The following is a 22,549-nucleotide window of genomic DNA, read 5'->3' as shown; positions in this document are numbered from 1 at the left end:
AACGTTCGAGCATGGAATGTGCATTGAGGGTATTGGTTGGTGTAATGTGGTAGACTGAGGTACCCAACAATATTTTGTGATTTTAATCAATAATCCATCATTTATTTGGAAAAAATACATTCTTAGCAGAAGAGCACATGTAGATGTTTATATCAATGGCAAAATGTATGCATTATATGTCAATTTTAATAGTCATATCCGCAATACAAATTCAGTGAAGGACATGACAAAATGCTTGGTGTCAGTTGTAAACTAGCTATTTTCTGACATTAAAGATGAAATTAATGTAATGTTTACAGCGTACATTTACAGCGTAGCTCAGTTGGTAGAGCATGGCGCTTGCAACGCCAGGGTTGTGGGTTCGTTTCCCAAGGGGGCCAGCATGAAAATGTATGCACTCACTAACTGTAAGTCGCTCTGGATAAGAGCGTCTGCTAAATGACTAAAATGTAAATGTACATTTCAATATATATGAAATTGGATTTTGGTGACCCAATACTAAATATACTTAAAAAGGTCAGAGGGACTCAAATCGTACCGGTTTCATGGAATGACCCGATTAGTAGGCTATTAGATCATTTAGGCTAATTGAGACTGCTGCCTGCTCCAGCGTGAATGGTGCTGATGCTGCGCCCACGCTCAAGTGTCTACTGCGCAGTCGCGGATGCAACGGACGCAGTGAGAGAAAAGAAATGGGAAAATGGCCCTCGATAATTTAATCTTCGCGCAATGCATCCTCTATTTTTTGGCGTTTGTGTTTGGCTTTATTGCCGTAGTGCCTCTCTCCGAAAACACGGAGGATTTTCATGGAAAATGCTTGCTTTTCACGCGTGGTATGTGGCAGAATGAGAACATCACGGTCTCAAAGCAGCGCTTCATCGTTGAGGAGTGGGGACCGGAGTCTTCCTGCAGTTTCATCACTTTTGTCGGGATAGCATCGCTCATCCTATCCGCAGTGCAGGCATGGAGACTGCTGTTCTTTCTTTGCAAAGGCCACGACGAGTGAGTGTCCTAATCATTTGTGGTTGTTCTGCCTTACTTTGCATGTTTTCTGCATGTTTTCTGCGTGTTTATTCTATCTTAATTATTTTTAAAGAGAGAAAAAGAGATTGGGTGTGTTTCAAGCAGCCCGTCCACTCCCACGCCCAAATTATCAGTGATGCTGCTTGAATAAATACAGGAAAAACAAAATCCGCTAGCCATTAATTTAATAGATTTATCTGAGTCTATTCTACAGCTCTAGGCCCCACAGAATAAGACAAATTATGTTTTTGCTATTGCACAATTTGCCCATCACCGTGCGTAGCTCCATAATCAATATGTTTAATCAGGAAATGCAATTTTCTGCCTTTTCAACAGAGTTGCAATCACAGAAACTGCATTTATGGATTAGGCTACTGCAATCTTTATAATAACATTGTCACGATCGTCGTGAACAGAGGACCAATGCGCAGCGTTGAATGCAAACATATTTATTAAATCTGAAGGATAACACGAATAAAAACAACAAAACGATAACGTGACGTCCTTAGCTCAAACAAAACCTACTAGTAACACGGAACAAGATCCCACAAACACTGAGGGAAAACAGACTGTTTAAATATGGTTCCCAATCAGAGACAACCAGCAACAGCTGACACTCGTTGCCTCTGATTGGGAACCACTCTGGCCAACATAGAAATACAAGACCTAGAATGTAAAACAAAGAGCACAACACATAGACTCTACACACCCTGGCTCAACATAAAAGAGTCCCTAGAGCCAGGGCGTGACAAACATGTTTTACTACTGTGCAATGCAGACGTTTTCATTGGTCTGTCATTGTTTCATTCTGACATTGGGTGGATTGGTTATTCTACCCATCCACTTAAAAAACGTAGGCCTATCTAAAACTAAGAATTAATGAATTATTGTGATACAGCTACACCACAAATCTCTTTCTATTGGTCATATCATCCATTAAAAAACGCAACATAGCCACAATAAAACTAAAACCCATCACTCATGCATTTGACAAGATGGTTGGATTAAGTTAAAAAAAAAAACACCACAATCTCCACAGACATCTTCTAATCAAATCCAATTTAACACTAAGGAAACGTGACAAGGATGGTATTAAAGAAATCACATTTTTCACCCTGTCTTACACTGAGTATACAAAACATTAGGAACACCTTCCTAATGAGTTGCACCCTGTTTTGCCCTCAGAACAGCCTCAATTCGTCGGGCATGGACTCTACAAGGTGTCAAGCATTGCACAGGGATGCTGGCCCATGTTGACTCCAATGCTTCCCACAGTTGTGTCAAGTTGGCTGGATGTCCTTTGGGTGGTGGATCATTCTTGATACACACGGGAAACTGTTGAGCGTGAAAAACCCAGCAGCATTGCAATTCTTGACACACTCAAACCGGTGCGCCTGGCACCTACTACTATACCCTGTTCAAAGGCACTTAAATATTTTGTCTTGCCCATTCACCCTCTGAATGGCACACATACACAATCCATGTCTCAATTGTCTCAAGGCTTAAAAATCCTTCTTTAACCTGTCTCCTCCCCTTCATCTACACTGATTGAAGTGGATTTAACATGTGATATCAATAAGGGATCATAGCTTTCACTTGGATTCACCTGGTCAGTCTATGTCATGGTCAGTCTAATGTTTTGCACACTCAGTGTATATTCTCTGTCTCGCTGTCTCTCACTCTCTCTTTGAGTGTAGTTCCCTGTTCAATGCCTTCCTGAATCTGGTGATCAGCTCCCTGGTGGTGTTCACAGTGTTCCTCTCCAGCACCATTGTCAGTGTGGGCTTCAACCTGTGGTGTGATGCCATCACAGAGGGAGGGAGCATGTCCAGCAGGTGAGACTTAAAACACCCTCTGTCCCTCACACTGTCTTACATGTCTCACAAGCTCTTCGATTGTCTGTGGCAAGATTTAGAAATACTATTGAGTTCCGACCATATACCTATGATCATGTGGCTAATCATGTCCCCTAACCTCAGTGACCAAAGTAACATTATGAGCAGATCTTCTCCTAAGCTCACCTTACTCTTTACTTGTATTTCAGCTGTGAGGACCTGCAGGACACTGATCTGGAGTTAGGCCTGGACAACTCCTCGTTCTATGACCAGTTTGCCATTGCCCAGGTAAGGGTCAGACGAATGTGTAGAGTCATACACTGTGTTGATACTTGATACTGTACCAGAGTCTTCTGTCCAAATTTGACCCAGCTCTGGTTGAACCCTGTGGCTATATTATATCTGTTAAACCTGTCTCCTACCTGCAGTTTGGTCTGTGGTCAGCGTGGCTGACGTGGCTGGGTATCACGATCATGGCCTTCCTCAAGGTCTACCACAACTACCGCCAGGAGGACCTTCTGGACAGTCTGATCCACGAGAAGGAGCTGCTGCTGGGACGTTCGTCCCGCCGGGGTTCTAATGTCAACCAGATGAATTGTGGCATGGTCTAACACCCAGTGGACACGTGCACATCACTGACACATATCCTCCTATCCTACCCTAACTGCCATCATAGATAGGCCCAGCCCCTGACGACCTATAAACAATCAACTGAAATTCCATTAACTGTGATTAGAGTGCATTGTTATGCCATGCTTGCATATACTCCTCCTTAGATATATGCTGCCTGATTTACCAGTTGAAAAATGCTGCTGTTGACAGCAAAGCGCTGTAGGGTAAAGAGTTTCCGGCTGTATTGTGGAGCTGATTCAATCCACTTGTCCACTTGCTATATTTATATTTGTTAATGAGTTACTGCTGAAATGTCTTTCCCTTCAAGGCACACACTGGAGCGTAAATGAGCTCAGAGAATCAAGGCCATTTAATGAGGATAGAGATGGTGCATTGAGACTTTTTTACATCACTCCCTATTTAGCTGCACATAGATGATGACTCACATAGGGTGGTTAAAGGACGGTGAAAATCTTTTTTATTTAATTTTTTACTGTGTGCATGTAGACGGTGTGAGCAGGATGTAGTTGTAGTTGTTGATGTTGGGCAATATCTTTTTTGTAACAATCCAATACATTCAGATTGTGCAGGCTTTCAGTAATGTGTGACTTCCTTGACTACATGCAGCAACAGAGTATGATGTGTGCTTTTGCTGTGTATTATAGAGTATCTACTATTACCAAACAGTATTTTGTAAAAATTAAAACTGTACTATGTAAGAGACATGTATGGTCAATGAACTTTCCCTAAATTGACTGGGACAGAACTCAGGATGAAATGCCAGAGTCACATAACTAGATAAATCAGTCTACCTGATCATCTTGAAAATCCTAAAAGTTCAGGCGGGCCTTTTTTACTTTACATGTCATGAGGCACAGGGTCCATCTTCCTCAAACCTCTCGCCCCCAAAAAACATTGACAGTGGGTGAACAAATAGTAAAATAGACGGGATGACCTATTATCCAAGGCCAGTTCTGTGCTGTTGTGTGTGAGGAAATGTAGTCCGCAGTGTGGAAAGAAGGATCATCACTTTTTTGCACACACACACACACACTACTCACCACTCACCATCCTCACTGACTTTGGTATGCAATGACAGTTTTATTTAAAATAATTCAAATAAATAACAAAACCATAGAAACTATAAAATCCTTCTAAAAGGCACTTCTTTCAAAGTGACCACATACATATTGTCAGCAGTGAAATGCAGCTACTAACCAAAATGTGCAGAAACAGGCCATGTTGACTTGCTGGGTATTTGTATTGCTAATGACAGTAGTTCCGTTTGATTGTGCAAAGGGAACCTTCAGTCTCAGTAGCTCCTCCATTCAGACTTTGGTTGCATCGTATTGCTCAGATTTTTCCAACACCAACTCTTTCTTATAGTTGTGTTCCCTGAAACCTGTTATACTGTATAAAGAATATGTATTAATGGAAACAATGTCTTGTGTTTTATTGCTCGGATTGAGAGGTATATGATAAGCATCACATTGTCCTTTAAAGCTCGACCCATTTATAGAAGAGACTTTAATTTCTATATTTGAATGGTTCCAATTACTGAAGGTCCCACAGTGAAGATTCAATTAGTGTCATAATGTTGCTGCAAATTGGACCGTAAATGTAATGTAGATTCCTTTCTTTACTTTGCATCATTAACATTTGCTCTAATTTGAAGTACTTTTCAATTCCCAAATAATCCTAAACTTTAAAACCATTTGACATCAAGATTAAAACCTGAATATCGGCGCAATCAAAAAATAGAAATGTAACAAAAGCCCTTACAAAATGTATTCTAAAGAAAATAAAAGTACTTGATATTTGAGTAGATGTAGATACGCAGTATGGAAGAATAAATAACATTTAGAGGATAGAGGATATTACTTGAGGCATTTTAGCATTTACCAAGAGGTACACTGTCAACATCATAAGCACTCATTGAATTTGAGTACATTCCCAGGAAAGAGACTATTCATATTATTGTGTTGAAGGTTTTCTCATCTTTGTCCAACTGGGAACCCAACATTGATCTGACCTAAAAATGGTCAGACTACAGCAGGGTTTTCCAAACTCGGTCATCGGGATCCCAAGGGGTGCACATTTTGGTTTTTGCCCAAGCGCTACACAGCTGATTCAAATAATCAACTAATCATCAAGCTTTGATCATTTGAATAATCTGTGTAGATTGGGAAACGCTGGACTGCAGTATTTATGCTGTAAAAGAAAGATGGTGTTGTCAATTTGCTAGTTCAACCTGGCACTGTGAAGTGAAGCAGTCCCGTGCCTGTTTCAGCAATCCTTTTCAAAAGGTGGTCACATTGTGCTGGACTCAATCCATAATCCTTATTTTAGACGGTAAGGGTGTTTTGTGCCAACTCAAAGCAGTTTTTCACACTTTATACATTCAATTATGTGCAATAACAAGGCGTAATATTGTGATAGTCCTTAGTATACGGTATATACACATTCATATCTGTAGTTAGCTTTTAAGTACACAAATGACGTAGTATTGTAATTAAATAAATACAATTAATTTGGCATTCCATGAAACATACAGTCACAATAGATTGTGTCAAGAATGGAAAATGTAAATTATTGTAGCGATTAAGTGATCATAACCAGTGAGCGTCGACATTGCTGATGTGCAAAACGTCTTATCAACAAAACGAACATGGCAGCAAACCCACCACCTAAGTACATACAGTATGCAGGCATGGAGGCTAAATATCTCTGGGATTACACATTTCTCCATATATGGGTGTGAGCATAGCAGTAGGGGTGCACATCTCAACACCATAGATAGATAGTCAGTGTGTATGACTGAGGTGCTCGTGGACCAGGCAAGGTAGGGCACCTCAAGGGACATGTAATGAAGAGAGTGAATGCAGTCCTCCACGTCTCCCCCTCTGGTGGGTCCCAGTCACTGCATGGTTATCCAGATCCAGCAGCCCCACAGCAGCTGTTTTATGTGTATCAGGTAGACAGCCAGCAAGGCCTCCAGCTCCTCACAAACACGCTGTGGGCGCCGGCGCTCTGTGCAGAACATGGCCACGCCCAGCAGTGACATCAGCAGGAACAGGCAGGTGAACAGGGCCAGGTGGGGGCGGGGCGGTGATGTGTCATAGGCTGTGAACCAAAAGAGACCAACAACAAACTGTTGAATGATTTATGATTTGTAAAGGCTCATCCAGTCTGCACGTTCAGGAGGGAGGGGCATGTCGTCTTCCTGATGCCAAAATGACCTTTCTCCACCCCATTGTAGCTAAAGGCCTGATTTTCAGTTTTTTGGTTGTCTCTTTATTACCAGTATAAAAAGTGCCATACACCAGATACTGAACTGGAATATGCAATATCAAAAGTGGGTACAATTGAGGGAGGAATACCCATGCATCACAGTGCAATATTAAAATGTCTATGATTGCATATTCTCATATTAAGCACCACACAACAGTCTTCCCTACACAGATTTAGTATAACAAGTCACTAATGACCAGTCAATGAGGGTGACACTTGCTCCATGCTCTTAGTGAGTTAATAATTGGGACCACTGTCAGACAGACTTACCAACTAAACGGTCATAGTATGGAATGTCTGCGAAACCGATAGACAAGAAGCAAGTAAATAAATAAATAAAAGGCTGCCTCATTTGCATGCATAATTAATCATGAAGTGTAAATAGCTTGCTCATGTTTGTTATTTTTGTAAATTCAGCGTTACATTAAATACTACAGTATCCTCAAGGGACAGTGTTTCACGATCTAATCACAGGATTCAACTGTATCTTGTTCATTTTCTTTTACAGCTAAGCCATAACAACGCAGATCCCTTTGTGAGGTTCAATAGTAGTGCCCCATAGAGAATTAGGAGAACAGTAGATTTAGCAGTATATCTCACCAATGTATTACTAAGCATTGTTTTATACATTTTGATATAGTGAGTGTTTATTTCTCTAAAACCCAGTGGAATAGAGCTGAGTCAGTCCAATGATACAGTTGAAGTCGGAAGTTTACATACACCTCAGCTACAGTTAAACTCAGTTTTTCACAATTCCTGACATTTAATCCTAGTAGAAATTCCCTGTCTTAGGTCAGTTAGGATCACCACTTTATTTTAAGAATCTGAAATGTCAGAATAATAGTAGAGATAATTATTTATTTCAGCTTTTATTTATTTCATCACATTCCCAGTGGGTCAGAAGTTTACATTCACTCAATTAGTATTTGGTAGCATTGCCTTTAAATTGTTTAACTTGTGTCAAGCCTTCCACAAGCTTCCCACAATAAGTTGGGTGAATTTTGGCCCATTCCTCCTGACAGAGCTGGTGTAACTGATTCAGGTTTGTAGGCCTCCTTGCTCGCACACGCTTTTTCAGTTCTGCTCCTAAATGTTCTATATGATTGAGGTCAGGGCTTTGTGATGGCCACTCCAATACCTTGACTTTGTTGTCCTTAAGCCATTTTGCCACAACTTTGGAAGTATGCTTGGGGTCATTGTCCATATGGCGGTTTTGGAGTAGTGGCTTCTTCCTTGCTGAGCGTCCTTTCAGGTTATGTCGATATAGGACTCGTTTTACTGTGGATATAGATACTTTTGTACCTGTTTCCTCCAGCATCTTCACAAGGTCCTTTGCTGTTGTTCTGGGATTGATTTGCACTTTTCGCACCAAAGTACGTTCATCTCTAGGAGACAGAACGCGTCTCCTTCCTGAGCAGTATGACGGCTGCGTGGTCCCATAGTGTTTATACTTGCATACTATTGTTTGTACAGATTAACGTGGTACCTTCAGGCGTTTGGAAATTGCTCCCAAGGATGAACCAGACTTGTGGAGGTCTATATGATGTCAAGCAAAGAGGCACTGAGTTTGAAGGTAGGCCTTGAAATACATCCACAGGTACACTTCCAATTGACTCAAATGATGTCAATTAGCCTATCAGAAGCTTCTAAAGCCATGAAATCATTTTCTGGAATTTTCCAAGCTGTTTAAAGTCACAGTCAACTTAGTGTATGTAAATTCATTTTCTGACCCACTGGAATTGGGATACAGTGAATTATAAGTGAAATAATCTGTCTGTAAACAATTGTTGGAAAAATTACTTGTGTCATGCACAAAGTAGATGTCCTAACCAACTTGCCAAAACTATAGTTTGTTAACAAGAAATTTGTGGAGTGGTTGAAAAATTAGTTTTAATGACTCCAACCTAAGTGTATGTAGACTTCCGACTTCAACTGTTAATGTGTTTCCGCAGACCAGGGCCTTCCAGTGCAGTAGAGAGGAGTGAGAGTGACTGGGTAGAGGTGAGAATGCACCAGAGGGCAACACGTCATCTCTCCTCGGATCGTTACATGCACTGAATGGGCTCAAACTTTTAAAGTTCGGAAAGATCTAGTCCTCATGGCCTCCATATGTTTGATCTCTTATCCTGATGTCTCTCTCACCATGCACAGTGGTTTCAGGCTCCCTGAACCGGACCCGCCGCTCGCCTTTCCGTCTATGGCTGGGCTCTGAGTCTGATCCTGAGCCAGACCTCTTCAGTATGGACATGGGGATTTTAGCGTTAGTGACCTGAGGAGAGGGTGAGATAACTTTAGAAGTGAGGACACAATGGACATCAGTTTTGAGGACATTTCAGTCATTTAAAAAAAGTATTCTTCTTGAAAATAGAGTGTCACCTTGGGTTTTGGTGTGTCCTCCAGTGGGCGGGGGTCTTTCCTGTGCCGGACCTCGGAGCGTTTATCCCGGTGGGAATGGGAATGGGAGTGGGAATGGGGAAGACCGTTGTTGAGTGTGTCTCTGAAGGACTCGGCAGCAGCAAACCTCTTGGAAAGCGCTGACACACACTGGCCCAGGGAGTCTAAGGGGTTAACCATGAGTAAACATTAGTCTCTGACTACCGATGGAACCTGGATCCAAGGTACCAGTAAACATGCAGACAGCTACTGTGTAGATAGAGCTGAAGATTAAAGTTCAAAATACAAAAACAAACATTTCTGTGAAAAACATCAGTGTTGGCTCCATCATGGCCATTTACTATATGCACAGTTACAGTGCAATGGGTACTTACAACACACACATTTCCAGATCACAAAAGCACTGCACTGGCTTTGTATTATGATAGATGTGCAATAGACTGAATATGCAACATGTAGACTGTCCAACTATCAATAAATGTTGTGCAGCACACACCCACAATGACAACTCTATGACAGCCATTTTAGGTCACAAAGAAATCATGCTTTGCATACAAAAGAAAGTTGAGGTTACACAGAGAGCAAACAGAAACACATTAATTAAATGTGTACCCTGACAGTGACCTGGCTTACATTGCAAGGACAAACTGTGTCCATGCTTCAGCTGTTTTCTGTACTTATTGACATTCATTTTACCAAGGATATGGCCAAGAAGGTCAACTGGCATGAATAGGAACGTACAATGTGAACCGTTGTCTTCGCACCCCAGGTCCTACACATATCCTGCTCTACTGAGCACCCCTGTCTGTGAGCGCTGACTCAACAACTGATCTCAACATCTAGGGCACATTTTACCCTGTGCCTTCTTCAGCAGACCTCTCTACCCTAAAAACGGCAACTTTGGAAAACAATAGAAAATGCATCTTCCTTTTCACACAAGTGACGCATGAGCACACCAATACAGTGGCCTCAAACTGTCAATTTCACAATAAGTATTTTCTGTTCAGCTCTATATAAAACTCCTCTAAGTGTGTGTGTTTCTTAATTTAACATTTCTTTGAGCAGACATCATACAGTAGGAGGGCTAACTGGAATTCTGTAAGCCACTTACAGTGCAATGTGTGCGCTGAAGCAAAGCAGTTAAGTTGTTATTGGGCTTAACAGCTGTTTTCCGGTTTGTCATGCCACAAGATAGTGCTTTATGTCAACCTGGTGACAAGGTCTACACTAAATTCCCTCTCAGGGTCCAGTTTAACTACAAGCTGTCAACTATAAACTCTCCACGGCCTGTGCTCGCCTGTCACACTGAGAAGAACATGCTGACACACTAAGCCATGGTGGAACACTCAGGACTATTGAGTTAACCTACTGTAAGTATTCATCTATGTTTATTTCAGCATGACAATGGCCTTTAAAGTGTTATGGGTTTTACCTGAGTATTCTGTCTTGCCGATCTCTGCGTAGACGGTGGCCAGCAGCTCCAGACTCCTGTCTGTGATGGGGTGGTTGTTGCCAAAGGCCCTCTGATGGATCTTAGTGGCTTTCCCACTGTACTCTAAAGCGAGATGAGGTCTAAAATAAAGGACAGGAACACAAGATAATTAACATTTTATGGATTATTACTCCCACTGGGCACAGACGTCATTTCAATGTCTAGTTTTGATTTACATTTGGTTGAGATTTCAACTATCGTGAATTCAATGTGAAATCATCAAAACATTTCACCATGTCATTGGATTTAGGTTAAAGGGGGGCGAAAAAAATATGAAATTCCCTTATGTTGATGACTTTTTGCAAATCAAATCCGTTTTCCATGTTGATTCAACGTCATCAGATTGAATTTTGTTGTTGAAATGACGTGGAAACAACATTGATGCAACAAGTTTTTTCCCAGTGGGCTGTGTCAATAGTTCACAGTCCTTCCTGTTACAAGCAGCCCATGAGACATTTTATGTGACCACTAACGGTTGATAAATAAACTAAAACCAACAATAGAAATTCCAGACAAACAACCAACACCAATTAAAACAACAACCTCCAACCCATAGAAAGCAACCTCAAACAAACATGTACTTTAGGGACATATAAAATACATTTTATTATCCATTTTGCCATGGCCCCCACAGGTTGGTTTACTGTGCACCCTTCCACAGCTATTCCGCTCTGGCACGGAGCTAGGTGGGCATAGCATGGCACGACAGATTCCGGCCCTTACGTGTGCCCATAGATGTAGAGCAAGCCCTGTGTAGTGTGGCAGATGTCACGATCGCTGTTCTAAAACCATGGTTCCCTTCAATTAGTAATGGCCAGGTGTCTGTTTGCACTGTTTTAGAACGTAATTTGAGGACATCCGATCGCCAAAGTACAGCAAAGCCCTTCAACGGCCGAAGTACTTCCTGCCACAGCGCTGAAAGATTCAGGAAGCACGATAACGTCCTGTCCAGGAGAGAAGACGGGGGCTGGCATTGACTTAGCACTGACTACTAAAGACAGTTATATGAGTCAAAAGAAAGTTCCTGTCCATCTCTTCCAGTTATCTCTTGGTAGTCCTCATTACTCCGTCAGTGTCCAAGGTTAATGTTAATCTCATAGACTTTTCATAAACACCTACAAAAATGACTATGACCCAGTAAAGATGGAGAGGCTGACATCCTCCCAATTCCAAACTGCCCCCAAGCTCCAGTGATGTAGTAGGATGAGTTCACCTAAATGTTTTATTTTCATAGTCTTCTAAAACCCTGTAAATAAAATATTGCACCCAAACAAGTCCATTGGATTGGGAAGCCTCTAATGGGTGGATGAATTTGGGGCATTTTGTACATTTCATGTTTCTTTCAAACATTAGGGCTAAAAGCATAATACTAGAGAAACCCTAAACTAAAAGTATAGTACAAGAATGAGAGATCAAACAGCAGAAACCAAGAAAGCAGATGTTTCCGGTTTTCAGGGATACAGTATTTTCAACCTAACTTCCGTTTCCCCTGCAAAATGGATGTGGGGACTCCACTCAGCCGTCTTTTTATACCTGCTAGGTTAGGTTACCGAATGTGAACACATTCGGGGCCATCTGATTGGTCCAGAAACCGATTGTTTAGGCCAGAGCCAGAACACGGTAAAGCGGTGGTTTGAAAATGTGTCATTGGCTTTGATACTCTGATTGGTTAGAGACGATCTAATCGCTGATGACTTTGTTTTGAACAACACTCCTCGTGCCCCTCATCACCACAAACGACTTCAATGACGGCAGTCTCAGACTAAAATATGTAGCGAACGACAGAGCAGTGGAATAATTCAGCGTGAGTTGTCAGGATACCTGTTCCCCCCTTCCACCCTCTCAAGCAAATCAGGCTAAATACTCTAATCTTCCAACCAATGACAAGAGGGGCAAATACATGTGGATGTTCCTGTCTTTGTGGCCTAGGATCAAGGACATTGGATCAATGTGTTCTGGTAACACTTGAAACTCCCATTACGGATGGTGTCCCTTTTCTCCACCTACACAGGTAAATTCAACTCAGTGGTTTTTGCATGAGGGCCACAGATGCAAACACTACATTTTCACCCTGACGCCATATTTTCAAAGCACTATAAGCATATATAACCCGTCTTCCCCTAACAATCGGGGGAAACAATTTCAGAAATGTCCAATTTAAACTACAGAATGCAAACAATTCCTCAGTGAGATAGCCTCATGCCTGATTAATAATATCACTGTTTTTCATCTTGTAAAGATATTATACACTCATACATCCTTTCAAAAGCAATAACTGGGGAACAGAGCTAGCCAAAATATCAAAGTACAGCATCTAATAAATATAACTACAGCATTTTGGAGCCTTTAACAGCAAACAACAACACCTACAGTATCAGTCTATATATTATGCTATCTATATCAGGCATAATTCTCTTATCTACTTTCTCATCCCATCCTTACTTGAAACCCAGAAATTACCAACACAAGTTCAGAAAGGTCAGCAGAACAGAAACAGCAAAGACGTCTCATTTAATGAGAGGAAGACCAACAGTACTAAACAGCACTGCCCTTATTGAAAGAGAGGACATTTGCGTTATTCTTGTTAACTCTACGTACCTTTTACTCACGATGCAAAGTTGGGCCAGCCGCTCGAAATGCTGTGCCTGGTAGGTCTGATCCGATAGCTCCTCTGGGGATGCCCATCCTGTCCCAGACGAGCCCAGCAAAGCCTCCTCATGGGGGCCTGTTACACACACACAGGGCGTGTAATCAGCCGCCCGCTAATGTCTGTCTCTATCCTTCTCTCTCACGCTCTATCCTTCTCTCGCTCTTTATATCCCTTGAACCCCCTCTGTCTCTCTACACAGCAAGCAAACAGAATCAGAAAAAGGCTGGCGATGTGGTCTCTGGCAGGGCTGGCAGTGTGGAGATGAGAGTGGAGTCTGAACAGCAGGGTACAGTGGAACCAACAGGATAGTGAGCAGGAGACGTCAGATAGAGAGCAGAGGGAAGAGGGAAGGGAGAGGATACTGTGAGTGCAAACAGCACACGCACCACACCCACAAGAGCAGTGGCACAGCTAGCTGTTCACACAGACACAAACACCTGAGCTGACCCTGGTGGGAGTGGAGATTAGCGTCCATAAAAGCTTTTCCAGCCTAATGTTGGAGAGAGGTAAACAGAAAAGTAAAGTAGTTCAGAAATGGCAATAAGGGGACAGACACTTTGAACAGGATGTGGGAAAAGAATAGAAAGCATAGAAAACAGGGTAGGTCCAATATCTGTCAGGTAATCAAAATGAGATCATGTGGAAACGGGACGAGCTTTGAACAGGAGATTGAAGAGAGAGAAAAGGCTGGTGGAGTGATTGTGATGCCAGCATTGCCCCAGGAGAGAGAAGCAGAGCAGCTGGCACAGTGCTGAATCAGGGGCCTCAGTATTCAATGGCGCCACACAACTCCTTATGAGATAATGCCTAGCATGGCCATTTGTCTTCCTTGTCCATCCCATAACTCTTGCTACCTCCTGCCCATGCGACACTGAGCTGCTGCTGAATCAGTAGCCTCCAAACAGACAGAGAGAGAGAAAGAGAGAGAGAGAGACAGAGATGAAGGCAGATGTCTGGAGAGGAGAGGCAGCAGGTGATAGATGACTGGCCTCTGCGGTGAACAAATCAAATCAAATCAAATGTCTCAGAGCTGCACCATGTTTACAGCAAATAAAGATGGACCTAGGTTAAACAAATCACATGGTCCCTGTTGGGTTGTAAGGGATACACCAGGCTCTCTGGCTGAGGTTTGTTTCTCTATTGTACAGTCGTGGTCAAAAGTTTTGAGAATGTTAATATTAATTTTCACAAAGTCTGCTGGCTCAGTTTTTATTATGGCAATTTGCATATCCTCCAGAATGTTATGAAGAGTGATCAGATGATTGCAAAGTCCCTCTTTTCCATGAAAATGAACTTAATCCCCAAAAGACATTTCCACTGCATTTCAGCCCTGCCACAAAACGACCAGCTGACATCATGTCAGTGATTCTCTCATTAACACTTAATCGCATTGAGAATTTGTGGTCAATCCTCAAGAGGCAGGTGGACAGACAAAACCCCACAAATTCTGACAAACTCCAAGCATTGATTTTGCAAGAATGGGCTGCCATCAGTCAGGATGTGGCCCAGAAGTTAATTGACAGCATGCCAGGGCGGATTGCAGAGGTCTTGAAAAAGAAGGGTCAACACTGCAAATATTGACTCTTTGCATAAACTTAATGTAATTGTCAATAAAAGCCTTTGACACTTATGGAATGCTTGTAATTATACTTCAGTATACCATAGTAACATCTGACAAAAATATCTAAAAACACTGAAGCAGCAAACTTTGTGAAGACCAATACTTGTGTCATTCTCAAAACTTTTGACCACGACTGTACAGAATCGCACATTGCACTGGTATCATTTCAGATTGGTATATTACAATAACAAAGGTCCTACAAATACACTGCATACCATATTGTATACCACAATTGGTAGCTTACAGCAATGGCATTTCATTAGTGCACCCCCTAATCACCCAGTTAGAGTGCTAAGTGTAGTTCATAACACAGTTTTGGGAGGAGAGCTTTAAGCTTCAGATGACACGCCTATTCCACAACAGGAACTACCATATATGGGCTTGTTCTTCTGCATTGGAACGCAGCCTTAGAGCAGGAACTCCATATATGGACTCAGACTTCCATATTGGAATGAGGAACTCCATACATTGGTAACGACATTCATATTGGAATGCGGCCCTGTAGCAGGAACTCCATATATGTGCCCAGACACCCATAATGGAAGGCTGCAGTGCAGCAAGATACTCCATATATGGACATAGAGCAGTAACCATGCCAATTTGCTCACCTGCATCCAATCTTCATTAGCCACAAGCCCGCCTCACTCACCTGAATCAAATTGCTTCATCAACCACCCTCATAGTATTTCAGCGGCATCCTTCGTCACTCCTTGTACTTCTGCACAATGGTCCATGACTGGGGGCTGGTGTGCTGGCCCAGCTCTACGACTACCGTCCATGCCTAAACTCTACCAACTATTACGCCTTCTGATATGTTTGTTAGATGGCGAGAAGCTGAACTTGTGGATGCATCCTTAATGCCCCCTTTTTATAGATGCAAATGTACTTGCCTGTGCTCCCCTGAACAGCAGTGAGCTCGATCAGAGCAACCTCGTAGAACATCTTCTCAGCCTGAATGAACTGCAGGGCCTTGCTGTCTGTTTATATAGGTGAAGGATCAGGCTCAGTTGTCACAGGGATTAAGTCAGTTGTAGCAGTCAGAAACATTGTTCTTGCCAGGCTCAACTGCAATGTGTTGTTTTTTTATAGCTCCTGAACGTGACCTCCGCAATTAACAGGCTCATAACCAACATTCTAAACAGACAGCTCAAATCATAGTCTCTGTGAAGGCCTGGACTATAATAATCTGGGCATTCCAGTGCAGTCTTTTGTTTGTAAATGTTGATGTGCCAGAGTTATTTTGGGTACCTGATTCCGTAATGGACAGATCAAAATTTACTGGGGGGAGGGGCTGTTCCAACTCAAGGTGTCCACCGACAGGTTTCTGTGCCAATGCACTACACAACCAATAAACAAAGCATACCGACTTCGGGCACTTCAATATCATGGTTTGCGTTTTCAACACCACAATAAATAGACATCCCTCCCTACCTTGTAGGTTTACCCAGTATCGAAGGCTTGGCTTGACAATCTCCGAATGTTGAACTTTTTGGTGTTTTGTAACAGATGTCGCTTTCCATTCATCAATTGGCCACTGCACAGTTTGTATTAATTTATTGATTGATTTTTTTTGTCCGTTTAAAAAAAACATTTATACACAAATATTTTTTTAAGTGACCGGGATTGCACAATAAAGTCAGGGACATACAGTATCATAGGCCTGCACTAGCTAAAGCTTAATAATAGCCACACCAAACCTTCACAAATGTTTCTAAACTTTATTAGGGCAATATCAAAAGTAAGTCCAGCCATTGTTTATAGTGAAAATACGAGCAGAAGAGCGAATGTAAACCAGGGGGAAAATGCACTACCCTCCCCTGGGCCCAATAAAAACACACTACCCTCCCCAAAGCAACAAATAAAAAGTTTGACAACCCATTAAATTTAGATCTGTCCCTAAGACACTAAATATGTGTCCCTAAAAATAGACTCAGGAGCCGAGTTGGTTCACTTTGTCAAAGTCATTCTTCATACTGAAATAAATGCATCCTTTTGTATGTTGACACCATTAACACTTTACAGGTGAATTTAAAGAGCATTGCTTGACAAGGAAAATGTGCTTAAAATAAACACTGACATACAGCCTGGCGTAAATGGCCTTCTCAAAAGCAGGAACTCTCTGTAGCATGTGAGACCAGACTTTGCTTAGTTCTATTTCTGAATGCTTGTGTGTGACCGATTGATTGCCGTTAAAGTAGCACAGTTTGAAAGCTTTACAAAAGTATGTATTATATACAGTGAATAAAGGCTATGTCCGTTATTTCCATGCTTCCCGTTCTTAAGTTCCGTTTTTGTGTCTTTTACTTTTGGTTTTATACACCAGCTTCAAACAGCTGAAAATACAATATTTTTGGTTATGGAAATGATCATTCACAGCGGTTTAGATGGTACAATGATTCTCTACACTATACTTGCTTGTTTTGTCACATAAACTGAAATTAGGCGAACCATTCGAATTTTAGCAACCAGGAAATGGCGGAGCGATTTCTGCATAGTGCATCTTTAAATGACAGTAGCCTATAAACCCTGTCATAACTGTCCATGTGAAAGGAAAGAGGCTACCTTTTATGACTAGTAAAATACACGAGAAGCACATTAACACACACTCCTAATAGACTACACTAGCCAGAAGGAAACACAGTGTATGCAGTGCCATGCATACTTTATGACTCCAGTAGACATCCATTTTTTTATTTTTTTTTATTTACTATGGTTCTCTTCTAAGCATCCTGCATATCCTGCAATGTGCCTCATTCCTATTTGTTGACAGTATATAATAGCCAGCTGAGGTAGAGATATTGGGCTACTGACATACAGTTGTGGGTTAACTCCAGGGTTGACTGTTCAAATCAAATCACATTTTATTTGTCACATGTGCCAAATACAATGGGTGTAGACTTAACCGAGTAAAAAAAAATTATAATAAAAAGAAAAATAGTAATGCGGAATAAAATACATAAGAATGGAGCTATATACAGGGAGTACCGGTACCAGTATTGATGGCCATTACAGACACAACACTTTTCACATGCCAATAAGATGGCTGGAGAGGCGTTCACAACTGATACATTCGGATATTCTGGCATATAAACAGTACCCACTCGATCCATCAAAATGCTTTTTCATGAAAAAACTGTCAATACCACTTAATGCCTCAAAAATGTTTTTACAAAATCATCCCAAAGAGAAATGTCTAATGTGTTTTGAAATCTGGAGATCATTCCACTATGATCAGAGGCCCATTAAGTCCATATCACTACCATAGAAAGCCCCATGCTGCCTGCCAACAGTGAGGTGAGTATGACGAGGACCATCTGGGATAGAAGGTTACTTCACAGGCAGACCACAGAGGTCAAAGCACTACATCTGCTGGTCTGGGGTATTTATAACCTGGCAGGACAACAACAACAATGCAGCGAACCCACACTGAGAAGGTACTAAGTCTTCCACCCTCAGTTGGTGATTGAACCATGTTCCAACAAGTTCCATTAAAGCAGACAGAGACCCCCTTTCAACAGCAGGGTGAACTCAGTTTAGAGCACATGCAGCACACGTGATGTGGAGAATGTCAAGGTTGAGATGACCTTCTAAAGGAAGCGCTCTGAAGCATATGTGGTTTGTGACACTATTCTCATGCAGTCAGCACTATACCACAAAACAGACTATAAATGTTTTTGATTGTGTTGATTAATGTCTATACAAACATCAAACTGTAACAGAAAACATGTTGAGACTGATAGTTCAGTTTGATTGGCTTATTTACTGCTCTAATTTACATTTTAGTCATTTAGCAGATGCTATTATCCAGAGCGACTTACAGTTAGTGAGTGCATACATTTTTCATACTGCCCCCCCCGTGGGAATCGAACCCACAACCCTGGCGTTGCAAGCGCCATGCTCTACCAACTGAGCTACAGGAGGCCCAATTTGAGCAATTTGAGAGACAAATTGAATGGATAGATTAATACACTTTCCATGAAAGAAATGTCAATAAACAAATGCGAGCCAAGAGGCCAGAGGTCACTTCTGAATTCTGGCAGCTCTGAGAAGAATTCCAGCAACTGGGAGTTATTATTATGGCATTTGATGCTGAGAGTTGATGCTTTTTAGTCTGTGCGTGTGAAACTATGAGTTCCCATCAGAGTCAGTTAGATTAGGCTGACTCTTCACCTCCCTCACTCCCCAGGGAACCTTCCCAAATACAACCCAGAGAGCACTTTAATAGCCTGTTCAACTCTGGCTCTGCCCAGTAACATAAATATCCTGTTTTAACCTGTCCTCAGGGACCACCCACTGGGCACAGATGTCAGTTCAACGTCTAGTTTTGACTTACATTTGGTAACTCATGTGAAGTAAATGTGAAATCAACAAAATAATTCACCATGTCATTGGATTTAGGTTAAAAGTTAGGTGAAAGAAATACAACATTCCCTTACATTGATGACTTTTTTCATATCCAATCAGTTTTCTACGTTGATTCAACGTCATCACATTGAATTTTTCGGTTGAAATGACGTGGAAACAATGTTGATTTTGCCCAATGGGCAGTGACTTTAACTGGGACAATCAGACTCTGTCATGTATCCCATTGTTCTGGCCTAATCTCTGTGTTGACAAAAATACATGTCTGGATCATACAACTGTATGAGTTCCACGTAACAAGTTCCATGATAAAAACTCAAATTACTTTGTGAATAGTTTAAAACTATCTACTTCAAATCATTATGGTGGTAATGACCTGTGCCTATAAAGCTTATATGTTACTATTAACATGACATGACACCATTCTTCCATAATTATTCATGATGCTATGTGTCTGTTTCATGTCCAAAGACTTAATTAACCCTCTCATGACCGATGAGCCTCTTAACTAAATGACTTCTGAGAAGATGAGGAGACTATGGATATCTATTGATGAAGTGAGCCCAGTAAATCAACCTATATTGGGAGATGGGTTGTGAAGAGCTGGGTCTTGCTGAGGCAGATAACTTGAGCTGGCGTGAAAAGTGTTTCAATGTCTCAGTAACAGAGAAGAGTGCAATGGGAAGAGGTTATATATCCTGCAACACTACACCCCTCTTATCTGAGCCCTATACTGCTCTGGCCTGTAGTGGATAATGGTGGTGGTGGTGGTGACACACACAGCCACTGCAGAATACAGGTTCATTAGCTTTCTCATACTCTGTGTTATGGGGAGATAAGCACTTACAAATCCTCTTAAGATAAAGGCTTGAGCCCCATTCAAAACCTTGAGCATTTTGGGACAAAGCTGTGATTATATTCTGTCCCATGGACACAAATTCCCTCTTTCTACAGAGCTTTCTCTGTACAGCCAAATTACATTTTGTACTGGAATTCACCATGCCCGCAGGCCACTGCCACCAAAAAAGGAAACAATCTTTGCCACCCTAGCATAGTCACAGGTTTCATGCAAAGATAGTACTAATAGTTCTCTGGAAGTGGGGTCAGATAAGGGATAGGGGTTTGGTCTCACAAGGCCTCTGTTTGTGTGTAAAGGATACAATTATTTTCGGAGATGAAGAGTTCAGCTATCTGTAATCACAAAGGAGAACACATATTAGGATTGTGTGATATGAATATGCTACAAAATGAATTGACTGTCTGCATTCTACTCATATTACCATGTATGATCATTCACATTCCACTATTATCGTATAAGCTACTGTATTGTGGAGGGGAATGAACAACTCCACCCTCTCTCTCTCTCTCTCTCTCTCTCTTTCTCGCCGTTGGTCTGTTCAACATCATGCCACATTCCTGGGATATTGGGTAAGGGGCTATGTTTGTACATTTAAGACATTTTCCGTAGGTCACTTGATACATATTGTTATCCAGGGGCCTTAGGTATGTAATCTGGTCCAACAAAACAAGATCAAAACAACAATATTCTGTCCTGGGAGACAGGCATGCACATGAAATGACTCCCAGTAATCTGAGGCTATTTGCATCCATCAGATACAGTAGAGTTTCTGGTAATAGGCTACTGACATACTGTATTATGTTATGCACTATACATGGACCACTTCCACCACTCATATTGAGGTACAGTAGCTAACATATTCACAGGTTTGCAATATGGCATATTACTGAGACAGACAGACTCCCTCTCATCACCATGCAACATGCACTGTCAACAGGAAACATGCTGATCCTGTGCTGTGAGTGGCAACATGATGTTTGACATTGGTATTGGTGATGGCAAGGTTGTATTGGTATGTGTAGTGTGTGGCTTGTGTGTGTATATTATATGCTAATGTATGAGTAACAGGCATACACAGTGTCAGTACTGTAGGTATGGTATCAGTATTGTGGTGAATGGGTTTTGTGTCTGTGCTCATGTTTATGTACACCACAACTGTGTGCATGTGCCTGTAGAATGGACATTTGTGTGTGCAAACATCTGTCTACAGTATGCGTGTGCATGTTTGTTCCTGCATGTATACATATGGGTGTGAGAGTGAGTGATCGTCTGGCCATCAGGTCGTTGGCTCACCTGGTGCAGGCAGTTGGGCAGCGAGGTGAAGCTCTGCACGTGCCTCAACCCCAGCAGAGAGCTGAGGAAGCAGTGGAGGGCGGCCTGGTACTCCCCCTGCTGCTGGAGCTGCTGTCCCAGCTGAAACAGGCCCTCCCTTCCCCCGTTCAGCATCCCCAGTCCCAGCCAGAGGCAGCACTGCCTCCCATCGGAGCTCCGCTAGCCAGGGACAAACGCTCCACTCCACCCCACTCCACTACAGCCCCAGAGCAGAGAGGGAAAAAATCTAAACAACCCAGGGATAAAAACACAGCAGAGATATGGTTTAGAAGAGCCAGACTACAGAACGACTTCCTCTCTGTCTCGTCTATCCACAGTAACTCAAGGGCAGGTGGCGAGCTGAGGCAGGCTGAGAGAGGCTCAGTGGCTGAGAGAAGACAGATCAACTCCCCTCCCTCTCCTCCCACGCTGCATCAGGAAAGGAGGAGAGGAAGCCAGAGGGGATTTGTTCACTCACTGGCAGAGCCCTGGTCCAATCACTGCTCTACTCACGTACAGTAGTCCAGCCCCCGTGTGTGAGCAGTCACAGCATGTAGGAAACGGAACTGTCGACTGAGCACTGTGGCTCTCTCACTGAGCAGTCTGGCTCTCTCACTGTGGTTGGCTCTCCTTATGAAACCAAACTGCAGAGCTTTATGCTTCTGCAAGGTTTCACTACTGTAAATGCAGCACATGTTTAATGTATTAGATTTGTGCATTTGATTTAATTTCAGGATACACTCTGACCTAATTTGTCTAGTGCACTGGTACAGCAATTTTTCCCTTACATAGATATAAACAAGTGCTTGACTAAAAATGCAGTGTCTACATGTTTCCCTGTGAGTAACATAAGCACATGGAACCCATTATGGTCTCCATACACTTTAGTAATGCGTGACAAACAGTAAGTGTAAACACAGAGTCATTAGTAACACCCACTGTATGTGTAGACAGAGAGTACTCCACTGTCCAAACAAGGACAACTAATATTTATTTATCCACCGGCCCGGCTGCCTCAGATGTTTGCTCTTCCTTCAACATTAAACCAAGGACAATCTGTGCCCAGGGAGAGGGTGTGATATTGATTTTGTTAGTCACT

The 22,549-nt window shown here is 42.1% G+C and overlaps 2 protein-coding genes across 2 annotated transcripts; one reads left to right on the top strand and one right to left on the bottom strand.

Annotated features, from left to right (window-relative positions):
* The first annotated feature begins 668 nt into the window (after positions 1–668).
* On the top strand, positions 669–4,557 carry LOC311145422 (transmembrane protein 179-like). Its single transcript, XM_084181658.1, has 4 exons — positions 669–1,002; positions 2,721–2,858; positions 3,068–3,146; positions 3,287–4,557. Exons 1-4 carry the CDS (start codon positions 701–703, stop codon positions 3,467–3,469), a joined length of 702 nt encoding a protein of 233 aa, XP_084037784.1. The 5' UTR covers positions 669–700; the 3' UTR covers positions 3,470–4,557.
* Positions 4,548–21,886, bottom strand: LOC311145421 (uncharacterized protein). Its single transcript, XM_084181657.1, has 8 exons — positions 21,433–21,886; positions 20,441–20,471; positions 15,809–15,895; positions 13,246–13,372; positions 10,588–10,727; positions 9,138–9,319; positions 8,904–9,030; positions 4,548–6,593 (listed from the first exon to the last, which is right to left on the bottom strand). Exons 1-8 carry the CDS (start codon positions 21,583–21,585, stop codon positions 6,388–6,390), a joined length of 1,053 nt encoding a protein of 350 aa, XP_084037783.1. The 5' UTR covers positions 21,586–21,886; the 3' UTR covers positions 4,548–6,387.
* Positions 21,887–22,549: the final 663 nt, after the last annotated feature.

The sequence above is a fragment of the Coregonus lavaretus genome, assembly GCF_964263955.1.
Source record: "Coregonus lavaretus genome assembly, chromosome: 18".
In the NCBI taxonomy this organism is placed as follows: Eukaryota; Metazoa; Chordata; class Actinopteri; order Salmoniformes; family Salmonidae; genus Coregonus; species Coregonus lavaretus.
The sequence above is the reverse complement of the archived record's forward strand: the minus strand, read 5'-3'. Positions and strand labels throughout refer to the sequence as shown.

What these genes read in the sequence shown, in the direction of transcription:
- LOC311145422 (XM_084181658.1), top strand. Translation starts at nt 701, where the DNA reads ATGGCCCTCGATAATTTAATCTTCGCGCAATGCATCCTCTATTTTTTG. An exon ending in CTTTGCAAAGGCCACGACGA is followed by an intron (nt 1,003 to 2,720) that starts GTGAGTGTCCTA and finishes CTTTGAGTGTAG; the next exon opens with TTCCCTGTTCAATGCCTTCC. An exon ending in ACCAGTTTGCCATTGCCCAG is followed by an intron (nt 3,147 to 3,286) that starts GTAAGGGTCAGA and finishes TCCTACCTGCAG; the next exon opens with TTTGGTCTGTGGTCAGCGTG.
- LOC311145421 (XM_084181657.1), bottom strand. Translation starts at nt 21,585, where the DNA reads ATGCTGAACGGGGGAAGGGAGGGCCTGTTTCAGCTGGGACAGCAGCTC. An exon ending in CGGCAAGACAGAATACTCAG is followed by an intron (nt 9,320 to 10,587) that starts GTAAAACCCATA and finishes TTAACCCCTTAG; the next exon opens with ACTCCCTGGGCCAGTGTGTG. An exon ending in GCCTGAAACCACTGTGCATG is followed by an intron (nt 6,594 to 8,903) that starts GTGAGAGAGACA and finishes TTTGGTTCACAG; the next exon opens with CCTATGACACATCACCGCCC.